Source organism: Numida meleagris, chromosome 7, assembly GCF_002078875.1.
Source record: "Numida meleagris isolate 19003 breed g44 Domestic line chromosome 7, NumMel1.0, whole genome shotgun sequence".
Taxonomy (NCBI): domain Eukaryota; kingdom Metazoa; phylum Chordata; class Aves; order Galliformes; family Numididae; genus Numida; species Numida meleagris.
Window position 1 is genome coordinate 21,822,573 of NC_034415.1, and position 14,792 is coordinate 21,837,364.

Below are 14,792 nucleotides of genomic sequence, written 5' to 3' on the forward strand. Positions count from 1 at the left end.
TAAAATTCAACAGCTATGAACTGACTTCCACATAAACTGATGTTTCGGTGAGGTGGGTACATTCAATTCACTAATCATGCAAAAAAACTCCCAACAAGATTAGTGATATTGTGAGCAGAATCATCTGATTTGGCCCTGATCTGGCCTGCAAGATAATACCTCCTGCAAAAGTATCTTTCTGTTCCAGAAGGTTACAAACACGCTTGGTGTTTAGAGCCATTAGCATAAACACAACTTTAAGTTCCTCTGTACCAAGGAAACCTCACTTACAAAGCACCTGTCAGTAGAGACCGCTGATGCAGTCACCCGCCCTGCCTTTTATATCCTTCTGTTGAGGAAAAGACAAAGGTTAAGGTACCAAGAAGCAATCACACATTAACCAGGAAAAAAAACAAACACAAATTCTACTTTAGCCTTTCCCACCTGCTCACAATCCTACTGACAAGGAGCTTTACTCAGAGCACTTCATCAGTGACCTCAACAACAGCGGGTGGAAGCAGCCAGCAGCATCAGCAAACCTGATCACAAGGTCTGCAGTAATCAGTCAGTGTGACTCAGCACACCTCTGCCTGCACAGAGAGCAAGGTTAGAGCTATTCAGCTGCTACTCAGCAGGCTGCACTGTAGACTTTTACCTGTTCAGTATCTGTTAGAGTTCTTCCCAGGCTTTTTTATTTTTCGAACCAGATAGGCTCATCTTAGAAAATGTAATCTGGATGCAATACAGCAAAGCTAAAAGAATGCTGAAGTGAAAACCCAAGCACTTGGTAGGTAATTGCTCCTGTAGGCTCATGATATAAAAACACATTCAACTCTTCCCTCTGAAAGGGAGTCCTGCTATAGATGTGCATGGTTCCCCTCTCCTTCCTTCCTCTGCCTAACTCCAAACTCATTCATGGATATACTTACTTAAAACTAGAATTTAGCTGAAGCTCTCAACCACTCCTTTTAGGCTCGAGTCTCTCATCATAAGCAGTTTACTGCCAACACAACCCCTGACACTAACTTCTCCTTAAATATGCATAATTTACGCTATTTCAACTATTTACAAGCAGAAAAAGCCCATCTTTACAAGACAGATTTCGTTCTGCTTTACGTAAAGTGCAGCTCTCTAATTTAAGGCAAATTTCAGTGAAATATAAAACCATAGTTTTATTTTTGTATGTACACATTTTAAATTAAAAACAAGAACTCCCTCGGAAAGAATGACCAGCAAGTGCTCTAAACAAGTTTGGGAATTTTCTGGATTTTACCACAGTCCCAATACTATGTCATATTGACATCTAATTCTGTAAATTTCTTTTCAATAAATGCAACCAAAAAAGAGATGTCAGTGTGTACAGTAATTTCACTCCAAAGGTCAGTAAAACACTGGGAAAGTGCAGTTTTTTCATGTCCCGTAGTTTCCTTTAGCTACAGTAGCATTTATCAACATCACATTTCTAAACCTCTATCCTATACACCCAAAGCCAATCTCAGTTCTTCTAATGAGTATTTCTCATCACCGTCTGTGTCAAATTTCTTAAAGATCTGCGACTCTTGGGCTGCAGGGCCCAGCAGCTTTTGAAGATCTTCAAATGACAGTTTTCCATCAGCACCTTCAGGTGCTTTTTCATACAAATCCTGAAGATCTGCAAAGAGAACAGTGATTTAAAAGTAATTCTTTGAAGCACACGGGAACATTGTACAAGTTACTCTTCCAGTTTTACTGCATTACGTGTTACCATCTAGGCATTAAGTAAATAAAGCATCTCCAAATATGTAGTTTGCCTCCTGTGCTGCCAGTAACAGTTTAGGCGGAAAAACAAAAACAGGACCATCAACATTTCTTAATTAAGATACTGTAAGTCTTACAATAAAATGAAATCCGTTTCTGTCCACAGCTAGTAGACCATTCTACCACTACCAACCGCATACAGATGGGGCTATCTTACAAAAGCAAGCTCTGAATGACTGTTGCTATACCAACAGCACTGATCATACAAAGGGAAAAGTGTCTATTTGCTTCCTGATGCAAAGCAATGCCCTTTCAATAGCTGAAGAGACTGAACAGCAAGATCCAGAAACCATTCATCCCACCAGGCAGCACTCTCTTAAAGGGAGAAGGAAAAGAAGAAAAAAAAGGAAAAAGAAAAGAAAGACAAACAACAGACACATTCACACCTAATTCATTTTCCTTCAGCATCCTAACTCTGACCTTAACTACTCCCAGAGACTCTTGGGCATTTGACACAATACTTAATGCACTCAAAATAAACAACTGACTAATGAACACACCTGTTTAAATCTCTGCTGCTTTCTTTGTTTATACATTTTTCTTTTCTTTCTGTTAAATCTATGGCTCTCAAGCTTTTCAACTTGACCAAGCTTATCACACAATATCCAGACACTACCGTAATTCCAGTTATACTTAATGTCTCCTGAACATTTATTTACATGAAATATGTAACAAAAGGAAAGGTCAGCCTGGAGAGGACGCACCTTCTATGCTGGAAATTCCTGGTAAGGACAGATGTCTCAGCTGTCTGTTCTTCTCCGTGCTGTCATCAGCTGACCTTGAAGCCAGCCTTGAAAGGTCTGTGGGCTTTGTCATAGTACTCGGACTACTGTCAACTGTTGCAAAACAATTTGTATTAGTCCTATTAATTCCACAGAATTGCAGTTAGCAGAAACAAAAATTCCAGAAGAACTAATTCAAATATTTTTTGCATCACAGATGCCGTATGAGGTAAGAATGGTGCAAAACTGTTTCAGAATACAACAATGTTATGCACTTTTACTAATAACTAGAACAGAAGAAAGAAAACCTGATTTTTGGACAGTTATACAGCTTTAATTGTTCCATGCTGTACTTGGGAGACGTATATTCATGAATATCATACACAGAATGACTGGCTGGCAAATGCTTTCCACTTCCCATTCTGGAAGTATTGAACAAGCTTTAGTAACTGAATCTACATCTGCCTGCTTGGGTTGCTTTCACCATCTCCTCCCTCCTCTAAGGATATATCACAGTCTCCTCCCATAACAGCAACTGGTGGAAAAGTCATTTTCAAACTTTCAATTTTCCATGTCTTAGAGTTGTTTTCTGCAACTTCAGCTGAATGAATCTTCTCCAAAAATTTCAGGGAAACAGTATAACTTATTTACCTTCATTACTTATTCTTTCAGTTACACGGGGAACCTTCATTTTTATAGGTTACTGTTAGATAACATCCTTACCATTCTTTGATGCCTCAATGGGTCGGTCATCATCTGGCTTACTTGCACGAGCATTGAGTAGCTGAAGCTTCTCCCTTAGATTTAATTCCTGAGAATCTCTGGTTCCTGTTTCCTGCATATGTGGAAAAGAATTTTGTTAAAAAACACCCCCTTCAATAGATGGAGGAGATTAGAACAAGAATTTGCTTCAAATATCCAAGTACTTCTGCATGACTTAGTGCTTTCCAGGCTGATCAAGTTTTAAATTATTAACAAGATCAAAAATAGATTAAAAATCTATGGGAACACGTAAGGACTAAATTCATATGGTCTATAAGAAGACAATAGGATCAGTATCTAAATCCCAAAAGCAGGCAAGTATTTTGCAGACACGAATTTCAAAAGAATATGACATTTTATTTCCATATTTCTTATATAAATGGGTAAGATACTGAAAAATGGTACTATAAAAAATAACACATGTATTTGGAATGAACATTCATACATTAATTGAATTAAATAATTGTTTCAAATGCTTACTGCAGCACTAACTGCCTTAAGGTCAGTAGTACAATACCTCTGCCAAGTGTGTTTTTTAAATCTCAATCTCTTCTATTCTGTTCATTGTAAGGTTCCAGATTATAGGTTCTGTTCACAGCAGTTCAAGCCTGATTTGACAACCTAGCCAGGTCACTCATCTGTCTTTTTACCAGAAGATGGAAACTAACCTTAAGAGCACCACCCAACTCCAAGCTATAACTTCACCCTTCCTTAAACTTGCCCACAGCCAGTCATTACGTTGTCTACTAGTACAAAGTTTCTCTAAGTCACGTTTTAGCTGCTAGCTCCTGAGGCAACCGATCTGAAGTTAGAGAACTGTGCAAACTTGGGCATCAATGTCTTCTTGAATTCCTTCCTGTTACCCTTACATGATTGCCCCTGTGCTGCATTATGCTTATCAAGGATAAACGTAAGCCCAAGAAAGTCTTTATACACAGGTAAATGCTGTAACACCGCTTATAGCATGAACCCACAATAGTTGGGCCAGCTTTGCTGAGAACATGGCAATGGGAATTCAAATTGAGCCAGCTACCAAAGTCCCTCACTTTGCCAGACAATGGTCTGAACCTCCCTAAACTTTCAGCTACACGAAAGGATATTACAGCAGCTCTGCCATGTTATTCCACACATAATCAGAATGGCAAGACTTTAAACTCCAGCTGGTCTTCCATCTTAATTCACTTCCTTTCTCCAAAATGGGGGGTAGGTAAGCTGTCCTTCTATACTGTACTTTTAAAAGAAACTGGATCAGATTAGCCTGCTTGCAGATCTTTTCTCAAGTCTCATTTAAAACATGATTTTAAGACAATGACAGGGTCTACTAACCCAGTGTAGTTTCTGTTTCCTTACTTTACCTTCAGTTCTTTATTTGAATGTGTTTCATTATTTAGTTGATCTTCATTTTCCACTTTTAGAGAGGTAGTTGTATCATTCCCCTATAGTGAAAATGGAGGAGAGCTGAGTATATTCATGTACTTACTGTTTTTTATTATAAAGTTTCTTTCTTCCAAATTTGCCAGGCATAAAGCCACCCAAGTTTTATTTTCACTTTAGTTAGACCTTAAGAAGCTGTATATGTGCTGTGTAGAACAAACTGAAATTATCAGACATCCGTAGCCATGCTTACCACCAGACTGGTAGACAAGTTGTTTCTTTTGTCCAGCTTATTCACAGCAACAGGAGTGTTTTCCAACAGCATAACCCGCTGGCTGAGGTTACCAATGGTGGAATCCATGTTTAGAAGCTTGATGTCACACAACTTCTGGTTTGTCACTATAGTATTGTTTAGCTCCTCCAAAGCTGCATGCAGTGTCTGACTTTCCTGAAATATAAAACCAAGACAATTCGGTTTACTTGCCTTCTGCAGCGCTATTGATATTAACAACGTGGTGGCTGACCCAGTTTAACCAGGCACACTTCAGGCTGTCTCGCCACAGAAACACTGAAAACATTCAACTAGAAGCTTCCAGAAAGTTATTCCAGCTTCCAAAGTTTGACTGAGATTTTCCTCAAGGCTAACCTCTTTGTTGCTAATGTAATCAATTCAGCTGTGCCAGCAAACACACAAAGCCTATTCATCTCATCTTCCAGAGCAAGCTTAGTAACTACACCAATTATTTCTCCCAAAAAAGCAGGTACTAGGCATATTTATACATAAGATTCACTTTTGAGGAATATATTAATTGTATTAAATATAAATAAATTCAATATAATTCCATTACAAACCATTTGAGGTAAGCATGCATACTTTTTTTTAATCTCTGCTTTGTACACTTCATTATTTCAAAGGTGACTCAACACATGCCACTCCTAGATTTGCTCAGATTGGCAAGTACCTGCCATAAAATCAATTCAATAAAAAGCTTTTAAATCATTTACTAAAGCAAAGTATGCCGTAATTCATGAGATAATCGACTCCAGACTTTTAACTTTTCACTTAGTTAAAACATACACAGAAAGTGCTCTCAGGCTAGAATACTTTCATGTTTGCACAAACACAGAAACGAACTACAGGAATATTATCTTACACTTGGTTTTGACGTCTGCCATTTGTATTTTGTCTTCATAAAAACCATACTTTTTTCGTACACAGCAAAACACTCAAAATGTAAGTACCATTGATACCTGCATCAGCATTCTTTACACAAGGGAGACAAATACCTGTTTGCAATTTTCTGTCTGATTTTTCTCAGTCCTTGGCAGTGCAGTGGAGTGTTTCAATTCCTTCTAAAGAAAGAAGCAGAAAGTTATGCTTGTACAAAATACTAAGCTCTTAAGAACTGGCGGATCGTAGCTAAAGATGTTCTGCTACAGTTATTGTTGCTTGCGTCTGTTGTGTGTGCAACACTTTAACTAGGTTAATACAGCAGAAGGTGAAAATATGTTGTTTTAATCAAACCTCCCAGATTAGCTCTTCTCCTTTAAAGACGTATTATGGCATGCATTTTACCACTGCCATACACAGCCACATCTATCAAGTTTTCATAACACTCACAAACTAGTTTCATAAGGTGAAAGATCTAATTTAAAGTAGTGTTGTATTGCACTGAAAAACTATTATTTGCTGTTTTTCCACTAGAAGAGAGGTCAGCATATATACACTGAGCAATTGCTGGTAAGGATGGTCCATAAAGGATGTGGGCAAGGATGAGTTAATTCAACCAGAAAATCATCTCAACAGTCTCACTCTTAGGACTCAGTGCAGACAGTCACCCTAAGCAGTACTCCGCATTAGACAGAAGCAGAGAGTTCCAAGGCTCTAAAACTTAAGAGCGGTAGAATGCAAAAACATGCAGAACAGAAAGCACAGTCGAGATCAACTGTGGCACCAGAAAAATACATCCTTGGTATCCTATAGGAGACGCCACACGGGGATGAGCAGTGTATTAATCTATCAGCTGGCATCTGCTGAGACTTGGAAAGTGTTTTGAAGACATAAGATGTGGGAAATGCCACCATAAGGTAAGAACTTCAGAGCTCTCATGCTTCTTTCAAATGAGGCAGGTAAACTTGGAATACACCCTGTTAAACCAGTACATTTTCTTACCACATCATTCTGGAGTATCTCTATGGATTTCTTGTACTCTTCAATAGCTGTCTGTATGTTTTCGACATCATGAGAAACACTGGTAAGAGTGCTACCTATGGTCGCTACCGTCTGGAAGGAAGGAAGGAGACAAAAATCTCAGCAAAAATCCGATGTTTCAACGTGCTGAACACTACGTTTTGTTGATGAAGCAGCAGGCAGACTGCCACAAAGACATGCAGTGGGTTCAGAGGATGCAGAACTTCCTTTGCAAACAGAACAGCAACTATACCCACAGCATTTTGGCCAAAAAACGAATGCTCCCTACACCATGACACCCAAGGAAACCACAACTGCAGGCTTCAGATTCCCAAAGCAATGCAAACATTCTGGCATTAAAAAAAATAAGTCCTGAGATAAAGACATTTTTCTTCCTCTCTGCATGGAGTATCGGTATTAAACACGTGGATGCTGACATTATGTATTTCCCCTGCCCTAATCAGCTTTCAGGCTACTCAGGAGAAAAGTCACATGCTGCAGAACTAGTCTGCTGAAGGTTGCTAACCTGCTTTCCAAGCAAGCATTGGCTTTATATTTTGAAAGGAACAACAGCACTGAAGCACCAGGAAATTCCCCATGAGTTCTGTGGGTACAGCCCATGCGCTGTGACACCACCTCTGTTTCTGACTACTGCAGCCCCATTCTTCCCTTCACTTATAGGCAGGTGATCCAAATACAGCTGGACACAAGAAGCTGCTAGGCAGAATATTTTCTCTGGACCCGCCAAAAGCTGGGCCCAACACCTACACCCAAAGCTCTCCTGCGTGACAGAAGCTATAGCATCATCCAGAGAAGCTTCACTCAGCTATAGCATCCCCAGAAGCTACAGCATCAACCAGAGGTCTAAAAGAAGCCCAAGTCTTGAAATGTATTTTTTTTCCTTGGCATGACGCTGGAAAAAAAAAAAAACATTAAAATTGTTGCATTTAAACCTCAGAATAGTTTTTAAAAAACACTCATGGTATATTTCTTGGAAGGATTTCAGGTCGTTTTTTATTACACCAACCTTATAAAACATGCATGCAAGCAAGATGGCACCAACAGAGGAAAGGAAACAGATGTCACATCCGACACCTTCCTTATGCGCAACAGAAGAGACTGACATGAACTCTGGATGTTTCTGGCACTGTCTTTCATTTTCACAAGGCGTGACCAAACAGACTTATCTCAACACAAAAAAAAGCCTTGCTGCTCAGCAGATCATTGCAAGCTAAAACTTGTTGGCCCTAAAACTTTGTTCTGATAGTACTGTTGTAAAGGGCAGCAAGATAACACCAAGGTTACTACAGAAATTACGTGCAGGATCTAGACTCTACATACTGTATGACTTATGACACAGTGGAAATCCAGCATGCTTGTAACAGCAGATTAGAAAGTTAGGAAACAGCTGTATAGTCCTCCCAGAAAAATAAATCCTAGGAGCCTGGTCAGCCAAACCACACTGCTTGCTTTGCAAATTAGCTTCTTCACTGCACGACAACTTAGTGGGGATACAAAATGATAAATGGGAACCCATAGAAGCCACAAGGAGAACTGGACTGACAATAGGCTTTAGCAAGAAATATTTATATTGGGCTAAGTAACAAAACTGCCATGGAAGACCTGGGAAAGTTTCAACAAGCTTTCCTTTAACCAAAATGAATGGGCCAGGAAAGAAGCTAAGGGGCACAAGAAAACATTGTATTAGCAGAGGTTGCTTCGTATGCTTGTGTCACTCATTTGGGCTTGTCCTTCAAGGAACTGTCAGGAAACATTCCAGTACAATGCATGCTTTGTCATACAGGTACTGCGAAACTGCAGACAGATGCCTACAAGTACCTTATATGGTATTAAGAAGATTAGTAGCCTGAAGGAAAGCAACCTCCAAGTTAAAGTAACAACACGACAAGAACTAGAAACACATGCATTTCCAAAAAGGTGGAGCCAAGGCCTTCAATTTCTGTTGTTGGTGGTGTTTTGTTTTTTTTTAATTTTTTTCTTAGGACCATACACTATCGAGTATATGAACTGCAATTTAAAAGCAGAGAAGCCACTATTTCACATGTACAGGTCAGGTAAATCCCACTGTTCTCGCTGTCCCCAAGAGCCCAGCTGAGGCCAGCACTGCGGTATGCACTTAGCAATACACATCTATGGTACTTGCCTTCTGGAGTTTCTCTACTGTGACAGGAAGAGAAATCAAATCAGAAGCAGACTTCACGTTGGTTTTGAGATGATTTACTGTTGAGGTCAATAGCGATATCTAAAAGCAAAGAGGAATATTTACAATCAGTCAGCATAACCCTGATTATGAACTTTCACATAATTAAGGGCTTAACTTTTAACACGAGAAGATAAGACAGAACTAAAAAAAAAAAAAAAACCACACGCAGACACAAAACACCCTTGTTTCTAGGTTAAGAGTCCTGCCTAGGCTACATTACAAATCACCTGCCTCTTGCAACAGAAGCAAGATGTTGTTTTTTTTATTTTAAATTAAATGAAAAGCATACGGTACCCTCTGCACATTTTATATTCATCCCCTTATTGACAGGTTACTGCTCAAGGAAGATTGTTTTATTTTAATATTGCACAAGAAACAATATACATAGAGGAAACACTCATCTAGTTCTGCATTTAGCAATCACAAACCTGCCCAGCAAAACCATGCAACTTCACCAGTTGAGTGATGGACAAAGAATTTGCACAACACTCTGTTAAGAAGTGGTTTCTGTCAACTGTTTCATCCAGATGACAAGCATTCTATAAGTCTTCAAGACAAGTTATTCATTCCAATCAAGAGGCTGTCAAACTGCAAGCCATCACAAGCTCGTCCTTAATTGCTGACATTAACATTATAAGATCAATTTGTAGCCACCATTAGCTGAAATAAATGAAGGATCAGTTTTCTCATATTTGAGAATTGAGAAGCGGAGCGCATAAAATCCACTTTCTTCTAGCTATAAAAAAAAGGAGTTGTTTGCATGCTGAGAAAAGGGGCAAGATTTTAGCTTTCCAATAGGCCAACCTTAACCAGCTGGTGTGCAGGCCCTAGCTTCACAGCTGTGAATATTGGCTGAAATAATTCCCGGCAGAATATACCAACAATTCATGGAAAAACAAGTGAATTCTGGCCAAGACTGTGACCAGACCCCAGTGTAATGTAAGGGCCTGCAGGAACCATGTCCCAACTATCTCTAACACCAAGAAGCCTTCCAGAAGTCTCATTAAGCACCTACAAATCTGTGGATAACATATATTGCCAGATGCCAAAGAAACTAAGTGGAGTTTTCAGATGTGTTTATGCGCTTCCCACCCCTAAGCGCTCCATCACTGCAAGGGGATGAAAATAATCCATCTGAGCAGGCACCCTAATGGTCTCTAAAACGTAACTGAAAACACCAGTGTCAGAGGTACACAGACCTCTGGACACGATGAACTGTCACTAACCTCTAAGGCAAGAGCTTCAGTAAGAGCCTTCCTGGATGCTTTGTCTGAAGTGTGAGCTAATACATCAGTAAGGAAACAGCTTTCTGTTAAGGGGCTTAGTTGTACCAGAGTAAACCAAGCTAAGATTGACAGCAGCTCAGATTTCGAGGAGTATTAGCAGGCTTTGCATTCACAAGACACCAGTACTTCCTCTGTAGCAAGATCAACTCGCACTGATGCGAATTAACTTCTTTCTATGCACATGAAATGTTTGCAGATACTCTCCTTAAATCTGAAGTGTCAAATCTGCCACGGTAAACAGCACGGTCATTTGGCAAGAAAATAAATAACTGCACAGTTCTCAGGTTGTTTTTTTTTTCAGTCTGCCTCAAGCCTCCCCACTGGTTGCGTAACTTTTCCTCTTTGCAGTAAGTCTCCAGTCCAACTGGACGTTCTGTCTTCTTTGGCTTAGTATTAATACACCATTCAAGTTTAAAAGTTCAGCATCTGGTCACAGAAGTCCTTTGAGAATGGCTCATCACTACATTTAAACGAGCACACAAGCTTTTTTTCTGCTAGCAAGTTTACACTTTCCGTAAACATAACATTCAATCGATTTTTCAGAATTAAGCACTAGTTCTCCTCACCTGTTTATTGATCTCTGTGATATTTATCCAGATTTTACTCAGCCCCAGTTCTCCAGTCTCAATTTGCTCTAGTTGCTTTTGCTGCTGCACCAAATCTTCATTCAGTTTAGGAATTTCTTGGAAGGATGTCTTTTGATTAGACTCCACTGAACAGACAAACAAAAAAAATGAGACTTAAAGAGATGTCCAAGTAAACAATGTCGAACAGGCAAGGAACAAACTACAAGCAGAAACATCTACAGTAGTTTAAGGCAGCAGTAACAGTTTCTACATGAGTTTATTGCCACTTCTGAACTAAATATTTGTTGGAAACAGCAGCTCACCTCTGCAGAGAGAACCGAACATGACCTTACTGAATGTAACACTTTGCAATAGTCCTGTCACCTTGGCAAGCTGCAACAGGTCTTTTTTTAGTGCTGTTATTTGGCGTTACTTTGACAGGGAGATAGGAAATAATAACAACAGTAAACATGAACTACCAACATCACTAGGGCAAAGGTGGCATGCGAAACTAACCCCAGTGCCCCACATAAAGGGGCCGATGATGATGAAGTGAATTACAAAGAGATTAAAGTGATTACAGATCTTCCACGTGACGACAAGACAACTGAGAAAAATGGATAAGCTTACACGCCAGTATCTGTTGGCAAACAAATCAATAGGCACATGCCCAGGAAATAAAGTCAGTTATTACTGCATTTAATGACAGAGAAGGGGGAAACGTGGCTCAAATGAATTCTAGTGAGCCTGAGAAATGCAGTTTTTCTGGGCTTGCAGTGACTAAGCTGTTTAGCTGCAAGTGCTATTAGGCAACCCTAAATCCTCAGGTATGGGAAACAAGTGAGCAAAGCTTTTGAGATGGAGATGACAAGGTTCTGCACAACTGGCACCTCCGCACTGCAACGCTCCAGCACAAACCACCATCTTCCAGAGCCCAGACTGCTGAGAGCACTGGGACCTAACAGTATGTAGCAGGATGAATTCCCACGTGTGACCCACAGGGCCCAAGGGGCAAAGCCCTTCAGGTGTACTTGAGGCCCACGGAGTGGACGTCTACGTGCACAGAACCTGTGCATTTTCTAAAAGCCACTTCACCTCTCTGAAAGCAAGTTCTAAAGTCACTTCCAGGAATGGAGTAACCTGCACTGATCGCTCAAGATCTGAATAATGCTTCTGGTTATAATGATCTTTAAAAGTGTGTTTTAGCCAAATCAGACTCAGGGCTGCTTGTGCATTTGCATACCTTGATGTAATTACATCACACTGAATCAGATGTCTCCTCCTGAGACTTCAGAGGCTCTTGTAAACAGTTTACTTTCTATTTTTCTGCTCTCACTGTGTACAGCAAAGCTGCATTTAAGACTTTCCTACGTTGCTAGGAAGGTCAGATACTACAAGCACATTCTTCGCATCACTACTAACGACCAAATGGCAACACTACAGTGTTTTCCACCTACCCCAAATGTACTAGACATACAAAGAAGTCTTATTTAAAGGGAAAAAAAAAAAGCTCTCATTCCACACTCAGCTTGCTCAGAGCAAGAACTGGCATAGGAATCTGCATTTATGGGGAAAAAAATGGAGATGAAGATTCAGAGAAGACTGTTTATCCCAAGCAGCCACAGGAACAACGGAGCTGTGTGACTTTACTCCTCCTTCCACCCACCTGCTCCACCAAAGCAGCGTTTATCTTTTGGAACCAGGTTATTCTTGCTGTCCATCTTTTTGTTGTTGCTGTTCTTGTTTTTAATGATGTATCTCTCATCCAGCTTCCAGGGATGCTACTACAGCAACAAGGAAATGCAGGACTGTTTTATCACTGCATGAAGGATTTACTGTGCTATTTTTCCATCAGAGCAATTTAGGAGAGAACAAGCACACCTGTGGCGGCCAGATAGCGTGCCCAAAGTGAACAACTGCTTTAACAAAGATGCCTGTGTACAACAGGAATGATGAAACTTAACTACACCAAAGCCAACAGATGTCATCACACAGAACTTTTTCTGCCAGTACACACCATGGCCTCAAGTAGATCAGTGCGCGCAGATCAGCAGTCAGCTCACCCACAACAGGACAAAACCAGGGTCAGCGTGCTCAGAGCCACAAGGCAGTGCTAGCCAGCCAGAAGACTCCATCTCAGCAGACAGCTCAGCTACCAGCTCCTCCCCACCTTGCAGCAGCATTACACATCCAACAGGAAGCCCTAGACACCCACAGCCGAGAACTTCTCCAAGAACACCAAGCACACTTCCTCAGCACCTCTTTCTACCACAAACAGATGAAGCCCTCTGCTTGCCTCCAGCCTGAGAATCCTCATACTTTTCAATTCAATTCCAAGAACTCTGCCCTTGTTTTTAAGATTTGTTCCAGGTGGGAAAAAAAAAAAAGAAAAAAGAAATCCTAACATAAAGACCAAAGTTATGGGACAAGATCTGCAGGGAACAAAGATACTTTTCAGGCAAAACTTCAGCTTTCCTGAGTGCAGGAAACTCCAAGCTTCACTATCTTCTGCTCCTTTCACACAGCTCCTTAGCTTACTGCTGTCTTTTTCAATAGATAGGATTTAATACACTACTAAAATGAGGTACCAAAGCATATCTTGTATCCAGAGATAAGGCAAAGTGCACTTCAGGTAAACCTTGTCATTTGTTATAGCTCAACACTAGAGTAGCAGTTAAGGTACTGAAAACTTAAATGGACAGGGGAAACTGGGGACCTACAGCCAAAATGCTTCACATTACTTCTGTTCCAATGTACCAAACATGATACAACCCCACACCATATGTAACAGAACACGAAATTGAACAAACATGGGTCAATAAAAGCAAGATAAACACTACAAAGATATATAAGAAAAAACATAAAGTAACATTTAAATTGCAGTAGAACAACTGCAAGTATTTGAGGCTTTTAAGTGAGCTCAAGACAAGAACACTATCCTCCATTAATTTTTTTTGGGGGGGGAAGAAACATCAAAATTCCCCAGGCTGCTTTCCTAGGGCTGCTCAGAACTTTTTAATAACTGTGGCTTCAGAAGGGAGCACTGCCAAACCCAAGTAGGTCTTTCAGCAGCATGTATGTACAAGTGGCTCAGTGTCCCTCTTCCTCAGGAGGTACCAGCAGTCAAGAACGCATACCACATGCCTCAGCCTTGCTCAGCCTCCAGTTATTTTGGGTTCGGAGGACTCCTCGAGTCACAGTGGTTTGTCAGCTCCGTGTTTCCCGGTGCAGAGCAAGCAGGTAGGCAGCTGGAGCTCTCCATACCACCCAAAGCGGACACGCAGCAGCACAGCCACACGTACTTACTGGTTCTGAACTTTTCCTTGATCGCATCCAGGTCCTCCTTGAGAGCCACCTGCATCCAGACCAGGCCCACACACGCCACCACGCAGGCGGCCAGAATGACAAAAGCACAGAGTGGGTAGCAGAACTTGCAGCAGCGTAGGTAGTCCCCCCTGGGTAAAACAGACAAGCGCTCTAAGATCGTCAGTCCAGCCCCACCGTGCCCGCTGACCGCGTCCCTCAGTGCCGCATCCCCACGGTCCCTGAACACCCCCAGTGCCGGTGACCCCTGTGGCGGCACAGCCCCCGGCCGAACCCCCGCGGGCCGTCTCCCCGCCCCGCCCTCACTTGGCGCAGCGGCCCCGTCCCTCCGCCGCCGCGAACTCGTCCTCCTCGGAGCTGGACTCGGAGTCGGAGGCGGGCGGCTCGGTGCGCAGCAACCGGTGCCCCGAGCCTTTCTTGGTGGGCTTCTTCCTGCGGCCGTCGGTGGCCAGGCCGATGAGGGCGTTCAGCTCCTTGCGCTTCTTCATCCTCTTATGCGGCGTGGGGGGCGGCGGGGCGGCCGGCGGCTGCCCCTCGCTGCCGCCTCCTCCTCCTCCTCCTCCTCCT

General features: G+C 41.6%; 1 protein-coding gene across 3 annotated transcripts; it reads right to left on the reverse strand.

Annotated features, from left to right (window-relative positions):
* EFCAB14 (EF-hand calcium binding domain 14) lies at window positions 1,126-14,786 on the reverse strand. 3 transcript variants are annotated; one of them, XM_021404769.1, is made up of 11 exons: window positions 14,532-14,786; window positions 14,208-14,356; window positions 10,902-11,047; window positions 8,990-9,088; window positions 6,808-6,918; window positions 5,922-5,984; window positions 4,888-5,082; window positions 4,616-4,696; window positions 3,222-3,333; window positions 2,481-2,612; window positions 1,126-1,630 (listed from the first exon to the last, which is right to left on the reverse strand). In XM_021404769.1, exons 1-11 carry the CDS (start codon window positions 14,711-14,713, stop codon window positions 1,455-1,457), a joined length of 1,446 nt encoding a protein of 481 aa, XP_021260444.1. In that variant the 5' UTR covers window positions 14,714-14,786; the 3' UTR covers window positions 1,126-1,454. The 3 variants fall into 3 exon arrangements, with proteins under 3 accessions (XP_021260444.1, XP_021260443.1, XP_021260445.1); XM_021404768.1 differs by having other exon boundaries at window positions 5,922-5,987; XM_021404770.1 differs by lacking the exon at window positions 4,616-4,696 and having other exon boundaries at window positions 5,922-5,987.